Source organism: Indicator indicator, chromosome 1, assembly GCF_027791375.1.
Source record: "Indicator indicator isolate 239-I01 chromosome 1, UM_Iind_1.1, whole genome shotgun sequence".
Classification (NCBI taxonomy): domain Eukaryota; kingdom Metazoa; phylum Chordata; class Aves; order Piciformes; family Indicatoridae; genus Indicator; species Indicator indicator.
This window is the reverse complement of record NC_072010.1, coordinates 83,030,976-83,046,505: the sequence shown is the minus strand read 5'-3', so window position 1 is coordinate 83,046,505 and position 15,530 is coordinate 83,030,976. Positions and strand designations below refer to the sequence as shown.

The window sequence follows — 15,530 nt, the reverse complement described above, 5'->3', positions numbered from 1 at the left end:
TCATCCAGAAAAATGAACACCAGAGCAGCAGCTCAGTAGATCAGTTTTGAAAGGGAAAATGAGGGAGACAAGGGGAAGAGAGGGGGAAATCAAGCCTCTAGAGAAGAAGGACTATGAGAGGTGAACCCCATCTTAAATTACAGAAACACAGAACTGTTTTGGTTGGAAAAGACCTCTGAGATCATTGAGTCCAACCACCAACCTAACACCACCGTGGCCATTAAACAATGTCTAAAAGTGCCAAGGCCACACATTTCTTGAACTCCTCCAGGAATGGCGACTCCACAACCTCCCTCAGCAGCCTGTGCCAATGCCTGACCACCCTTGAAGGAAAAAAAATTCCTAGTCTCCAATCTAAGCTTCCCCTGGCACATTTCAGGACATTTCCTCTCATTCTAGCACCTGATACTAGGGAGAAGACACTGACTCCCACCTGACTCCAACCTCTTTTCAGACAGTTGTAGAGAAGCAATGAGGTCTCCTCTCAGCCTCCTCTTCTCCAGACTAAGCAACCCCAGTTCTCTCAGCTGCTCCTCACCAGATCTGTTCTCCAAATCCTTCACAGCTTTTTTCCACTTCTTGGGAGCAACTTCAGCAGCTCAATGTCCTTCTTGTAGTGAGGGGCCCAAATTAAATTATGAATGCTGGCAGGTATGTCTGTGCATTTGTGTGTGTGTATGAATATTTGGGATGGAACTTCTGACCTTGCAAGCAGCAGCTTGCCACTGGCTAACTAACTCTATGGGTTGGTTGTAAATTTTGGTAAGACATGGTCCAAATGAAAGTGTTGTGTTCTTCCAGTTAAGAGATATGAAACAGAACCTCCAGGTAGGTTAGTCACACCTTGGGCTTTTGTTCACTGGTCAATTAGACTGGGAAAACAGGGGGCTGGGAATCTCAGGAGGGCTCAGAAAGGAGAATGTGAGGATGCTAGATGAAGAAAATATACTGAAAGAGGGATAAGATGCTGCAGATCAGAGGTTTGTGGAGGCAGAAGCTGGAGATGCTCAGAGATCTTGCCCAATAATACCTGAGAGCAGTAACTGGGAGTGGCTGCACAACATGAGCCAACATGACTTTCTACCCTACCTTCCCAGGGCAGCCATCATCTCACTGCTGGGAAGGGAAGTCAAGACTAAGGGAACACAGCCCTGGGTTGGGGCAAAGCAAGTGAGAGTGCAAAATAATCAAGCAGGGTAATCTAACCTTGTGAAGTCATAAATAAATGACAGCATCCACATCCACCACCCCATGGACAAATATTCAGCAGAAACATTGACCTGCTCAAACAATGAAAAGAACAGAAGGAGGACAGCCTCAAATGACAGCAGAGAGCAGGAGGGAATTTTTCCAATTAGGTCACTCTGTCTTCTTAGTGCCATAACAAACTCCAGAGAGCACAGTCATAGTTTGAGTTGTAAGGGATCTTAAAGTCCAGACCTCCTGCCATGGACAGGGACATCTCCCACTAGATCAGGTTGCTCAAGGCCTCATCCAACCTGGCCCTGAACACCTCCAAGGAGGGGGCTTCCATGACCTTCACTGGGCAACCTGTTCTGGTGTCTCACCACCCTCACTGTAAAGAATTTCTTTTTAATCTCCAGTCTAAACCTCCCCTCTTCCAGCTCAAAGCCATCCTATCACTACAAGTCCTTGTGAAAAGTCCCTCTACAGCTCTCCTGTAGCCCCCTTCAGGTATTGGAAGACCACTCTAATGTCTCTCTGAAGCCTTCTCCTTCTCCAGGCTGAACAGCTCCAACTCTCCCAGTCTCTCCCCATAGCATAGGTGCTCCAGCTCCATCTGTGTGGCCTCCTCTGGACCTGCTCCAGCATTTCCATGTCCCTCTTGTGCTGGGGCACCAGAACTGAACACAGTACTCCAGGTGGGGTCTCACAAGAGCAGAGCAGAGGTGGAGAATCAGCTCACTCCTTCTGCTGCTCGCTCCTGCCAGGCACAGTGTGAAGAATCCCACATAACCTACTTACTTGGCATCTTCCAGCTCCTCAGTTCTCTGAATGGCATCAGTCTCATACTTTGTTCTCCACTGTGCCACCTCTGCATTTCCCTTGGAGAGGGCCCTCTGCAGCTCTGCCTTGGCTTCCTGCTCCTCCTCGTACTGTTCCCGCAGGAGGTCACAGTCATGCCTGGCTGCTTGCAGGGCATGAGCCAGGGCATTTTTGGACTGCAGGGAGAGAAGCATTGCAAGGTCAGCTACAGCAACACTCAAACAAAAACCCTCTAGAAAGTCAAATAGAGGATTAAACCTCTTTTGTCTTTTTGCCTCTGGTCTTGAACAGCCTGGGTCAAGTGAGGTGAGAGGTGTTTGAAGTCATTCCTAAGTGGTGGCATGCAGAAGAAGCTACTGAAACTGAAGAGCATTTAACATCTTTGGAGAATCACCCAAACTTTTAAGGTGGAATACCTGAGATTTTGACTATCCTGCTGGGTGACTTTTATTTAACAATTATGGACGCTGCTTGTTTTCTTAAACTCTTCTCTTGTGACTTGCCCCAGGGGCAGAGGCTTAGACCAGGGGCAGATACTCAGGATCAGTGCAATTAACAGGAGGCATTCTCACTCCTAGAGAATCACAGAAGTGTTTTGGTTGGAGAAAACCTTTAAGGTCATTGAGTCCAACCTTCAACCTAAGACCACCATTTTTCAGGAAAGAAATTTGTGCCTCATTTCAGCACAAATCCAAGTTACTAATGAACATGAACCTTTTCCCCCATTCCATTTCAACGAATGGAACACAGTCATAGAATCATAGATCACAGAACTGTTGAGGTTGGAAAAGATTAGGTCTTTCTGGAGCCTTCTCTTCTCCAGCCTGGCTAAGAGAAGGCTCCAGGGAGAGTTTATAACTACATTTCAGGATCTGAAGGCAGGAGAGGCAGGAGAGAGACTGTTTAGAAGGGCCTATAGGGGCCTATAGCACGAGGGGCAATGGTTTGAAACTGGATCAGGGTAGGTTTAGGTTGGACTTTAGAAGGAAGTTCTTTACAATGAGACTGCTAAAATACTGAAACAGGTTGCCCAGCAAGGTGGTTGAGGGTCCATCCCTGGAGATATTCAAGATCAGACTTGATGTGTCTCTGAGTAGCCTGATCTAGTTGGAGATGTCCCTGCTGACTGCAGGGGCATTGGACAAGATGCCCTTTGAGGGTCCTTTCCAACTTGATGCATTTTGTGAATCTGTAAATCAAATCCAACAGCCAAAGCATTACCTTGGTCTCCTCTTCTAGCTGTCTCCTAAGTTCTTCAATCTGTTGTGTAAATGATGTTTTCCCCCGGGACAGCTGACTTATCAGTGACTCCTTCTCCTCAAGCTGTCTTGTAAATTCACCTGCCACAGGATTTAACAGTGAAAAGGAAAAGTTAGGGGATGAAATGAGAAAGTCCCAACCAAAATCAAGGTCTAAGTTGTCCAATTCTGCTGAAGAAAGGAGCTTACAGTGATTGTGGCTGACCTTTCATGAAACTTTTTCCAAAGCTCTAACCATCAGACATAAGAGTTTTCCTAAGGGGTTGGTTTGTTTGGAAGGGTTTTTGTGGTTTGTTTTGTTTTGTTTTCCCTTTTGATTTTGGGTTTGGGTGGCTTGGTTTGTTTCTTTTTGTCTGTGTGTGTGGGTTTTTTCAGATTTGTTTCTTCTGGGTTTTTTGTTTGTTTGGGTTATTCTTTGTTATTTGGGGTTTTTTTGTTTGTTTGTTTGCTTTGATTTTTCTTTGTCTGAGTCTTTGGATTTTGTTTTGTACTGCTGCTACCTTGATTTGTTAATTTTTGTTTAGCTCATGGATCAGACTAGACTGATTCCTACTGTCATGGGTTTGTTTATACTTTTCTTAACTACTTGACATTGCTTTTCCACAAACTTCTTCTCAAAGGATTGCAAAGCACCCTGAGAACCTCACAGTGACCAACATATAGAGCAGAGGGCTACCTAAGGAACACTTCTTTCATCACAAGGAAAGGGAGGCACTGGAGGGACACTGCAGCCTTCTGTCTAAGTAATGTAGAAACATAAAACTATCAAACAAAAGGAAATGAAAACTATGCCTTTGAAAAGACACAGAGCAGTGGTATTTGAGGAGGATGCAGAGATGAAATAGTACTGCTCTAGAAAGTATCTCAAGCACTTAGAGGACAGCAGATATTTTTAGTCAGATGTGACCAGCAGGAGTGAGCTGATTCTCCTCATCTGCTCTCCTCTTCTGAGACCCCACGTGGATTGCTGTGTCCAGCTCTGGTGTCCTCAATAAAAGAAGAACATAGAACTATTGGAGCGGGTTCAGAGGAGTCGATGAAGATGATCAGAGGGCTGGAGCACCTCTGCTATGGTGACCTCTGCTGAGGGAGTTGGGGATGTTCAGCCTGGAGGGGAGAAGGCTCCGGGGAGACCTTTATAGTGGCCTTCCAGTCCATGAAGGGGGCCTGCAGGAAAGCTTGTGAGGGACCTGTTACAAGGACTTGTGGTGACAGGATGAGAGGCAATGGCTTTGACATGGAAAAAGGTAGATTTAGTCTGGATATTAGGAAGAAATTCATTACAGTGAAGGTGGTGAGATGCTGGAACTATCTGTCAAGGGAGATTGTGGATGCCTCCTCCCTGGCGATGTTCAAGGCTAGGTTGGATGAAACCTTGAGCAACCTGGTCTAGTGGGAGGTGTCCCTGCCCATGGCAGGGGGTTTGGAACTAGATGATCTTGAAGGTCCCTTCCAACTCAAACCATTCTATGATTCTATGATCTTCTACTGTGCAATGCTCAAGGTCATGCTGAGGAAGACAATATTGACCCAGGTAGCAGCAGTTATGCCAAATCCTTTATCTTCCCTCTAACATTGCAAGACAGATGTACACATCCTTGCTTCTGAAACTGGGCACCTAGTCAGCACCCATTTCAGAACAGGATATGGTACCACAGTGTGCTGGCAAATACGGTCCTAGGTTTATTTAAAAAAACAGTCTGAGGCAAGGTGCCCACACCAAGGCCATAAAAATTTGAAGACAGGAATGTTAAAGACACAAAGCTACTGCTCTGTCCAGCAATCCCAACCAGAGCAGATGCTGTTGCATGAAACATCTCACCAGCACTGTGCTGAGACATACCGGGAACATTACTGGGACACAGCCTATTCAGGCTGCACACACACACACACACACATACACACACACACATACACACACACACACATATACATACCGTTCTCACTCTGAAGCTTTGTCTTCTGAGTAGTGAGGTCATTCATGAGGCGTGTCATTTCCTCCAGCTTCATTTTTGTCTCATTTAGGTGGTCTTCATAAGTACGACAAAGTTTCTCTGCGTTTGCCTAAGAGGAATTAGAATAAAGAGCAAAGGGCAAAACTGTAGGCTGCAGGCAGCCATTTGGAAGCTCAAAATGCATGCTTTCAGAGGGATGGTTATCAGAAGATGATCAAAGGGCTGAGCACCTCTTATACAAAGACAGGCGGAAAGAGTTTGGCCTGTTCAGCCTGGAGAAGAGAAGACTATGGGGAGACCTTACAGCTACATTTCAATATCTGAAGGGAATCTACAGGAAGGCTGGGGAGGGAGTGTTTAGAAGGGCTTGTAGTAATAGGATGAGGGGCAATGGTTTGCAACTGGAGCAGGGTGGATGTAGATTGAACATCAGGAGGACACTCTTCACAATGAGAGTGATGAAATACTGGAGCAGGTTGCCCAGGGATGTGGTTGAGGCCCCTGGAGACATTCAAGATCAGACTCGATATGGCCCTGGGCAGCCTGATCTAGTTGGAGGCATCCCTGATGACTGCAGGGAGGTTGGACAAGATGACCTTTGAGGAACCCTTCCAGCCCCAAAACCAGCAGATAGCAAAGACACAAATTCCACTGCAGCAGAGCAGGGAATAGCAGCCCTGTGTCTACAGCCCCAGGCCAGGGGACTCCCCATCAGACCACCTTCCTCGTTTGTTTTCCTTCATCTGCCTTCTGAACAGCAGCATCAGTGTAAAAAAAGACTCTGCAAGAACTTCAAAAGCAATCACATGCCTGTGAAGCTCAGACATAGCCTCATCATAATTGCTAGATGGGAAAATCACCTCCAATGAGAATTGCTCGACTGATTCTGCTTTAATTGCCATTCATCATAAATTGCCTTTGATGACAGCTTTCTAAATCCCAGAATACTGACATTTCTGTGCTTCACTTGCACTGAAGGAACTCTTTAGAGAGCTCAGAAAGCTGCCAGGATTTATCTGCTCAGGAAACAAACCCCACAATCCACCCAAAGGAAGCAAAAATACACAGGGTGGTCATGCAAGCCTTGGCTTTGCACTCCAGCCTGTGAATCAAGGGCAGGATTTGAGAGGAATCTGCTTAGGATGGAAGATATCCTGCCTCGAGTGGCATCACCCTGGTCATCACCAGCCTGGTGGAGCATGATTTCAGTGAGACAGCTTTGTGCTCTGAGGTAGATGGATAAACAACATGTCTGGGGCTGAGGGTACACTGTGTGTTTTAGGCTATCTTAATTGTTGCCTCATCACAATAGCTGTCCCTCTCCACGTCAGAAAATGTCACACCACCAGCTAAGGAAGGTGGGCACTGTGCAACAATAAGCAACCTCAGACTGAAAGCCACCACCTTCTAAAACACTCCAGCCCTACTAGGTATCCTGGGAAACCCTCAGACCAGCCTTAGCAACAGATGACCACTGGGGGTTTGGGAAGCCTCAGGACGCTTACTTTTGCCTTGACCATCTGTTCCATGTTGGATGACAGATCATCCACTTCCATCTTCAGCTCACTTTTCTCCTTTTCCAGTTTCTGCTTGACCCGCTGCAGGTTGTCCAGTTGCTCACCCATCTCAGCCACACTGTCTGCATGCTTCTTCCTGAGGGTGGCAGCTGTGGCTTCATAGTGCAGTGTGGCCTCCTCCAGGTCCCGTCTCAGCTTCAGGAACTCTGCCTCACGTTTCTTGTTCATCTCCAGCTGGGCAGCTGTGGCTCCCCCAGCCTCCTCGAGTCGTTCGCTCAATTCCTCCAGCTCTCGAGCCAGATCTGATCTCTGCTTTTCCACCTTGGCTCGAGCAGCTCTTTCTGCTTCCAGCTCCTCTTCCAGTTCCTCTATACGAGCCTACCAAAGAGACACAAGCACCTTTGGGTCACCTTCATTATGATTCCCATCAGGAGACCATGAAGCATGTTACTAATTTTTAAACCCTCTTCCAGCCCACATTTTACAAGACAGATGGAAGAAGAGCAGTTAAAGGACTTTCCCAGTAAATCAGATCTCAAGCTGTAGTACAGATGATGAGTCACATCTTTCTCATGGTAGATTGCTCTGCAAGCTCTAGTTCAAGACATTTAGGTCAAGTGCATTGACCTTCTACTCATGTACTTGACATTCAGCTGAAGTACATGAGGAAATTACTTGATGTGAGGAGTGGCAGCAACAATTTGTCATTGAAGGGGACTCTTTGTGCCCATTTTAAGAGCTCTGTGACTGACGTAGCTTCTTTCTGAGAGTGTTCAGACAGGATTTCAAACCCAGCAGAATTCCATGCATAATGAATATTATTTGGGAACAGACTTTTCCATGAAACTGTTATTTTGACCAATCTACACTTCATGTCCAAGCTAGGCAAATGTATTTTACTGATAAAAAAAAAAGAGCTGATAATTTGGGGAAAGACATTTTTGTCATTCTTTGGCCTTTTCGTTTCTGATGAAAATTTCCTGTGCATTTGAGAGCTTCCCTAAATGTTAACTCCATGGTTATCACTGCTGAACTCCTCCCCAGCACCCACCTTCAGCTCCGTGGTTTGGGACAATATTGTTTACTTAAAGCAATACACTACAGCCTTCCTGCCCTGCCTGAAGACACTAGCATCCTGTGGCCATATGTCCTGACAAACCATCAGAAGACCAGTAGCTCTTTTCATAAAGGTAATCCATGCTCAAGCTGTCTTGAACCCATTGTGAGGTTCTAAAGGTACCTTGTTTTCAGTAGCATGCTTCTCTTTCTCCACTTTTGCCACTGGGAAGGAACCACCATAAAGTGAACATCCTGAGGGGAAAAGGGATCACTCCGGGAAGCTACCAAGATCAGGTGGGGGTCTTGACAGGACAAGGTGGAGGTCTTGACATGACAAGAGGAAACTGCCCCAAGTTGCACCAGGGGAGGTTTCGATTGGACATGAGGAACAATTTCTTCCCCAAAAGGGTTGTCAAGGCCTGGACCAGGCTGTCCAAAGTAGTGGTGGAGTCCCCATCTGTGGAGGTGTTTAAAGTAGGCAGTGATGTGGTGCTGAGGAGCATGGTTTAGCATCAGACTTGGTAGAGTGAGATCCTGGTTGGACTCGATGATCTTAAAGATCTTTTCCAACCAAAACAATTCTATGATTCACCACTTTGAGTCTCAAAGTTCAGCTGCAGCTAGCCACAAAAAGTTTCTGCAAAGCCCTTTGGTGAGGCACAAAGAGAAACTCATCCTAAAGCGTATGAGAAAGAAGCAAGCTGACCTGAAGCTCTTTGATCTTCTTCTGTAGCTGCATCACGATAGCTTGTTCATCTTCTATCTTGGAATTCAGCTGGCTCATTTCAAATTCTTTCCTGCCATGGAAAGGAAAACACCACTGTGACAATTTTCCCTGTAGCTTCAAGTTAGTCTTATCAATAAAAATTCCACAAATAAAAGCAATCCTCATCTCTTGTAATTTGCATGAAAACACATCTTTCTCTGAGCAGCAGCTTTCACGTTAGGTCTCTACATGCATTTGTGCAATTATATTTCTGTTTCTTTGTGTCATACAAAAGCAATGTTATTTTCAGCCTTAGGGGAAAAATATATTTAACAGAGTCAGGTCTTTCAACAAAATTGTCCTAGTTAGATAGGATGAGCAACTTTTTAGGGGCTTTCTTCAACTTTCTCTTCTAAGCAATGAAAAACATAAGTAATTTTGGGTTGTTGTTGTTGGGTTTTTTGTGTGTTTTTTTTTCGTGTTTTTTTATTTGGTTTTGGGTTGTTTGTTTTTTTTTAGTGCTGGAAAGTGTAATGAATTCTGATGTTTCTTGCACACAAGAATGTTTTTTCCTCCCTCCTTGGATACATAATCTCTCCTCATGGAATTTAGGACAAGGGGAAATGGATTGAAGCTAGAGCAGAGTAGATTTAGACAGGACATCAGGAAGAATTTATTTATTATGAGGGTAGTGAGACAGTGAAATGGGTTGCCCAGAGAAGTTGTGGAAGCCTCATGCTTGGAAGTGTTTCAGACCAGGCTGGATGATGCTATGAGCAACCTGGTCTAGTGGAAGATGGCTCTGCCCATGTCAGGGGATTGGAACTAGATGATCTTTAAGGTCCCTTCCAACTCAAGTAATTTTATGATTTTACGATTCTGTGAATTTCCTTTCAGCTGCCATCAGAGCAGGACCACACACCTGAAGGCTCTGAAATGACAATGGGAACTGTGCTGCTTTATTTCATACATCAGAATCAGTCTCTTACTTTTTGAGCTTTTCTTCCATCTGCAGCTTATCATTCTCCAAGTCCATGACACTCTCTTGGGTCAGCTTCAAATCACCTTCCAGTTTGCGTTTTGCCCTCTCTAGGTCCATTCTCACTTTCTTCTCTTGTTCAAGTGAACCCTCAAGCTTCAGGAACAAAACAACTTATTAAATCTATTGAAGACAGATGGTTTACAGCAGTCAGATATATGCTGAGCCCAGTTTTGTGCTGAGCTCTGGACAGTTACAATCAGAAATATTTAGTCCAAGCATACTTGTTGGGGTTGGACAAGATGACCTTTGAGGGTCTTTTCCAACCCAACACCATCTGTGATTCTGTGATCCTATTTTGGATTTTTTGTTTTCTAGCAGCCAGTGGGCTTATGGGCTAAAGAAATGTACCATCAGGGTTAGTCCATGCTCTAAATTAGTGCAAGCAGGACAGTTCTCTTTGTAGGCAAGCTCTGTTTGACTTCCTGCCAGCTGAACTGCAAATACAAAGAGTGGATTTTCCCTCATTACCTGTCTCCTTCCAAAGGCTGAAATACACAGAGAAGTTTTTATAGCCTTCCTGTAGTTATACCTTTCACAGACAGTACAAGGTCTACATTTCTAAATCCTTGATCATTTCTAAAAAGACAGGAATACATCTCAATTTTGCAGTGTTTCAAACTCATGCAAACTCTAAGTGGTGGACAAATAAGCTTAGGGAAATGAGGGCAGAGCCAGCTTACATCATCAACTTGCTGTTCCAGTTTCACTTTAGCTTTGCTCAATGTGTTGACCTTATCCTCCTCTGCTTGTAAGTCATCCAGAACTTGCTGATGAGCTTCCTGCAAGGACTTTTTCTCCTTAGTAAGTTTGCTGATATTCTCATCAAGGGTTGCCATTTCTTCTGTCAGATTTTTGACCTGTGTGAGACAGACAGATGTATTTGTAAGGCTTTGAAACAAAGGATCATCACAACCTGGCTCAAGTGACTGTCTGTGCTGAATGTGTATGCAGGAGACAATGGAAATAAAGGGACTGAGACCTCTCCCTATGCAGCTTCTTAAGCCTTTAGAGTCAAATCGCCATCAAGGGAGCCAATGTGTGGCAGTTCTTGTTGTGGGATTAAAATATTCTTTCAAGTGGACTAAATTATTTTCAGTGTGACTCTCATTGTGGTGAACTCCAGCTTTTGATTCTCTCTGGAAGAATCATAGAATGATTTGGGTTGAAAGGGACCTTCAAGATCATCTAGTTCTAACCCCGTGCCATGGGCAGGGACACCTCCCACTAGACCAGGTTGATCAAGGCCTCATCCATCCTAGCCTTGAACATGTCCAGGGAGGGGGATCTCCAACTTCTCTGGGTAACCTGTTCCAGTGTGTCAGCACCCTCACTGTCAAGAATTTCTTCCTAATATCCAATGCAAATCTCCCCCCATTTCTCCTCATCCTAGCACTAAAAGCCCTTTTAAAAAATCCCTCCCCAGCTTTCTTGTAGGCCCCCTCAAAGAACTCAAGGAATAGTTTTGTTTGGAAAAGACCTTTAAGATCATCAAGTCCAACCATTACCCCCGCACTGCCAGGTCACCACTAAACCACGTCCCTCAGCTACACATCTACACAGCTTTGGAACCCCTCCAGGGATGGAGACTCCACCACTGCCCCAGGAAGCCTATGCCAGGGCTTGACAATTGTTTTGGGGAAGAAATCGTTCCTCATGTCCAACCTAAATATCCCCTGGTTACATGGTTGCAGCAGAAAATGGCTTACTCAAAAATGCTCAAACTTGACATAATTCTTTAGCTGAACTGCAGCAAAAATCGTTTCAGAAAATGGGAAACCTAGGCTCAGACACAGCAAAAGTTCCCTCCCAAGGTCAAATAACTTTGTATATATTGCTCCCTTGCGTGGCCTGTGTAACAAACAGTATAAAAGCATCAGAATACCATTAGAACTTATCGTAAAGGTAACCTATGCCCAACCTCTCTTGAGTCCATGCTGAAGTTCTAAAAGTACCTTGTTCTCAGTAGCATGCTTCTCTTTCTCTACTTTTGCAAGTGTTATTTCAAGGTCATCAATATCCTTCTTGAGCTCAGAGCACTCATCCTCCAACTTTCTCTTCTTAGAAGTCAGCTCAGAATTCATCTCTTCCTCATCCTCCACCCGCTCCGTCAGTTCTTTGACTTTGGCCTCCAGCTGAATCTTGGATTTGATCAACAAGTCACATCGTTCTTCAGCATCTGCCAGGGTGTCTTGCTCCTGGTGTGGCACAAGGAAGAGGACAGCAATGACTGCTTGTTTGTTCCTATTCCACTTGTCACCTACCCTGTAAGTTGTCAGAAAACCTGATCCAATGTAAGAAAAACTTCCTACTCCTCATTTCAGAAGACAAGACTGAAAAGTAATGAACAGAGCAAGATTCATAGATTGGTATGATGATTCATAGAATGGTTTGGATTGAAGGGACCTTGAAGGTCATCTAGTTCCAAACTCCCTGCCATGGGAGTGAGCATGACGGGTCACATACAAGACTACTTCCATCTCTAACTGCCATGGACATTGCTGTGGACAGAACCTGTTAAGATTTGCATTTCTGACCCATATACTATGAGAATTTCTATCCACTCTAATTTTTGGCAAGACTTTGACAAGACCAACACTTTTTTAAATTGAATTTCACTAGCATGCTGGTCTGTAAGCCTTTGAGTTTCAGAGAACATGTAATAGATAAAATCATAGAATGCATCAGGTTGGAAGGGACCCTCAAAGGTCATCTTGTCCAACCCCTCTGCAGTAAGCAGGGACATTTCCAACAGGATCAGGTTGCTCAGGGTCTCATCAAGTTTGGCCTTGACTGTGTCTAAGAATGGGGCCTCCACCACATCTCTAGGCAACCTATTCCATTATTTCACCACCCTTATTGTGAAGAACTTCCTCCTGATGTCCATTAAGAATACATGTGTTTACTCACAGCTTGCAGCTGGAGAAGCAAATCATTTTTTTCCTGAACTAAAGAGACTTGCTTTTCTTCAAGCTCCTTTCTCCTGGCTTCAGATTTTTCCAGGGCCTCCTTCAGTTTCAAGAACTCTTCCTTCATATTGGCCATCTCCTTTTCAGTTTCTGCAGTCTTCAGAAGAGGTTTGATCTTAAAGAAAAGCTTCATCCAGGGCCAGTTCTTCACAGCCATGAAAGCGCGTATGTTCCACTGAATCACAAGAAGGGCATCCCTGGTTTAAGAAGAAAACAACCCAAATTTCTGAAGCTTGGTCTGAATTGAGAAAGTGAGATTTTTTTAAAATTCATTCTCAGACTGGTTTATGGCTTTGTTCTCAGTAATATGAAGAGGTTGTGCTAGGTTCCAACACATACAAGAAACTTTCTCCTTATCTCTTGATGTTCAGGATCAAGAACCATTTCCAAATCTGATTTTTCCCAGAAATGCAGGCAACTAATACACAGCTGCTATTATTTTTATCTTACATCCACTTTAAACCTTTAATTTAGGGCTATCTATAGCCTTAGGGGTTGTGATAATGGCTCTGTTCAATACATAATTAAATAATAATGACTATTATCTGCTGAGGTTTAAGGGGGTGTCTTTATACCTGCGCTCCACTATCTTCTGGAACTCAATCCTCATCAGTCTGCCACGTGCTCTTGCCTGGATCATCGTTAAGATTTTCGCCAGTCTCTCATCCCTCATTTCTTCTAGATGGCCCAAGAGACCAGCCTTGAAGAACACCTGGTACATGCACAGATGGAATGACACCATAATTAATTATTTTATTCCAGTCACAGAACCACAGAATGTGTCGAAGTTAGAAGGGACTTTCAAAAGGCATCTTATCCAACCCCCCCGCAGTGAGTAGGGACACCTCCAACTATGTCAGGTTGCTCAGGGCCCTACCAAGTTTGACCTTGAATTTCTTCAGGTAGGAGGCCTCAACCTGTTCCAGTATTTCACCACTCTCATTGTGATGAACTCCCTCCTGATGTCCAACTTGAATCTCTCCTGCTGCAGTTTCAAACCACTGCCCCACACCCTACCACCACAAGCCCTTCTAAACAAGTCCTTCCCCAGCCTTCCTGTAGGCCCTCTTCAAATGCTGAAATGCTGCTATAAGATCTCCCTGGAGCCTTCTCTTCTCCAGGCTGAACAGACCCAACTCTCTCAGCCTATCTGCATAGGAGGGGTGCTCCAGTCCTCTGATCATCTTTGTGGCCCTCCTCTGGACCTGCTCCAGCAAGTCCATGTCCTTCTTGAACTATTGAAATTATTCAGAAAAACAATGTTTTTACTGACACACCATAAAATAAAAGAGCATAGAGGGCCAACTACTGCTTGAATCAGGGACTGTTTAGTTCCAAAGCTGTGTTAAATCCAGGTCTCATGCCCTCAGTTTTGATCAGGCTAGACTATTTTATTGCCGCAGTACTTTCCAGCTGTAACAGGGTTCAAAGCAGGTCAGCTGAACTGCAGCTCCCAGAGATCCCTGCTGATGGGATCATGTCGTAATTGCACATGGTCTCATGCCAAAGAACTGCAGCTGATCTTGTGGTGCATCTATCTCTGAGTGTACCTATGTTAGATGAAACAAGCTATTGTTTCACAGCTGCTGCCATACCTGCTTCTAGCAATAAAAGCTTTGTGGGTGCTCAAGCCAGAGAAATAAAATTCCTCTAGAACAGCTTAATAATTAACTATCCCTTTGATGCTATATTGCTAGTTCCTTGTATTATAAGCTCTCCTTAATTGCTGCAACCAGAAACTGCATAATGTCCTGTTCAGCAGATTAGGTATTAGATCATAGGTTCATACAATGGTTTTGGCTGGAAGGGACCTTCAAGATCATTTAGTTCCAAACCCACTAGACCAGGTTGCTCAAGGCCCCATCTAACCTGGCCTTGAACACCTTCAAGGAGGGGGCATCAATAGCACTGTTCCAGTGTCTCACCACTCTCACTGTCAAGAATTTCTTCCCAATATCCAGTCTAAATCCCTCCTCCTCCAGCTTAAAACCATTGCTCCTCATGCTGTCACTACAGGCCCTTTTAAACACTCCGTTCTCAGCCTTCTTGCAGGTCCCCTTCAGATACTGAAATGTAGCTATAAGGTCTCCCCAGATGCTTCTTTTCTCCAGACTGAAGAGGTGCAACTCTCTCAGCCTGTACCCAGAAGGCTGCTCCAGCCTTCTGATCATCTTCTTGGCCTCCTCTGGACCTTCACTTTTCCCTTTGCATAAGCAGTGCTGGTCTTTTCCAGTTACCTTGGTGTGTCCAAAACGATATTGGTTGTGGTCAACATCTAAAGATGCCATCAGTTTTTCAGCAGCTTTTCTGCTATCTACAAATGTGTCCTCTGGGATTGCACCTGGATTCAGGATGCGGTACCTGTTAATAACAGATGAGCAATGAGTAAATGTGGCCTAGATTCTGCCTTTTTTTCTCCCCACTCTTCCTTCAAAACTTAAAAAAACCCCACAAAAAATCCCCAAACAACAACAACAAAATAGTTGTTTAAAATAAATCCTCCTACATCCTATATTCACGTACACAGAGACAAGCAAGAGTAGAATTCTGCCTTTCATGTTCAGGCAAACTGAATAGTAAATGAAGTTGAATGGAATAAAAGGCCTCAGAAAAATGAGAACACATGCTTTGCTTATGTTGGCTGATGGATCAGGTCAGGAGACAACACAGCTTTGCATTACCTTTGTTTAAAGTCAGCATAAAGCACCCTGTTTGGGAAACCCTTTCGGCAAATGCGGATGCCTTCCAGGACACCGTTACAGCGGAGCTGATGCAAGACAAGGAAAGCATCCATTTCACCTACAGAGGCAAAAACAAGCCTACATTAATGGAGTTTCATCTTCATTTCACCAAGAGAAATGTGAGGTGTCATCTCACCATTGGATAAGGTGAGTAATGCAGATAGTCACAGAATCACAGAATGGTAGGGGTTGGAAGGGATCTTTGCAGATCACCCAGTCCAACCCCTCTGCCAGAGCAGGACTGCCTTGGGCAAGACACACAGGAATGCATCCAGATG

At 44.6% G+C, this 15,530-nt stretch overlaps 1 protein-coding gene across 1 annotated transcript in view; it reads right to left on the bottom strand.

Moving 5' to 3' along the window:
• MYH15 (myosin heavy chain 15) overlaps nucleotides 1-15,530 on the bottom strand; it is a 66,420-nt gene that overhangs the window by 19,335 nt on the left and 31,555 nt on the right. Inside the window, exons 20-31 of the mRNA XM_054400027.1 lie at nucleotides 15,193-15,310; nucleotides 14,749-14,872; nucleotides 13,087-13,223; nucleotides 12,453-12,708; nucleotides 11,498-11,740; nucleotides 10,226-10,402; nucleotides 9,493-9,638; nucleotides 8,504-8,594; nucleotides 6,727-7,116; nucleotides 5,204-5,330; nucleotides 3,229-3,347; nucleotides 1,987-2,183 (exon numbers count right to left, since the gene is read on the bottom strand). Coding sequence (XP_054256002.1) covers nucleotides 1,987-2,183; nucleotides 3,229-3,347; nucleotides 5,204-5,330; nucleotides 6,727-7,116; nucleotides 8,504-8,594; nucleotides 9,493-9,638; nucleotides 10,226-10,402; nucleotides 11,498-11,740; nucleotides 12,453-12,708; nucleotides 13,087-13,223; nucleotides 14,749-14,872; nucleotides 15,193-15,310 — 2,125 coding nt within the window. The remainder of the gene's footprint in view (nucleotides 1-1,986; nucleotides 2,184-3,228; nucleotides 3,348-5,203; nucleotides 5,331-6,726; nucleotides 7,117-8,503; nucleotides 8,595-9,492; nucleotides 9,639-10,225; nucleotides 10,403-11,497; nucleotides 11,741-12,452; nucleotides 12,709-13,086; nucleotides 13,224-14,748; nucleotides 14,873-15,192; nucleotides 15,311-15,530) is intronic.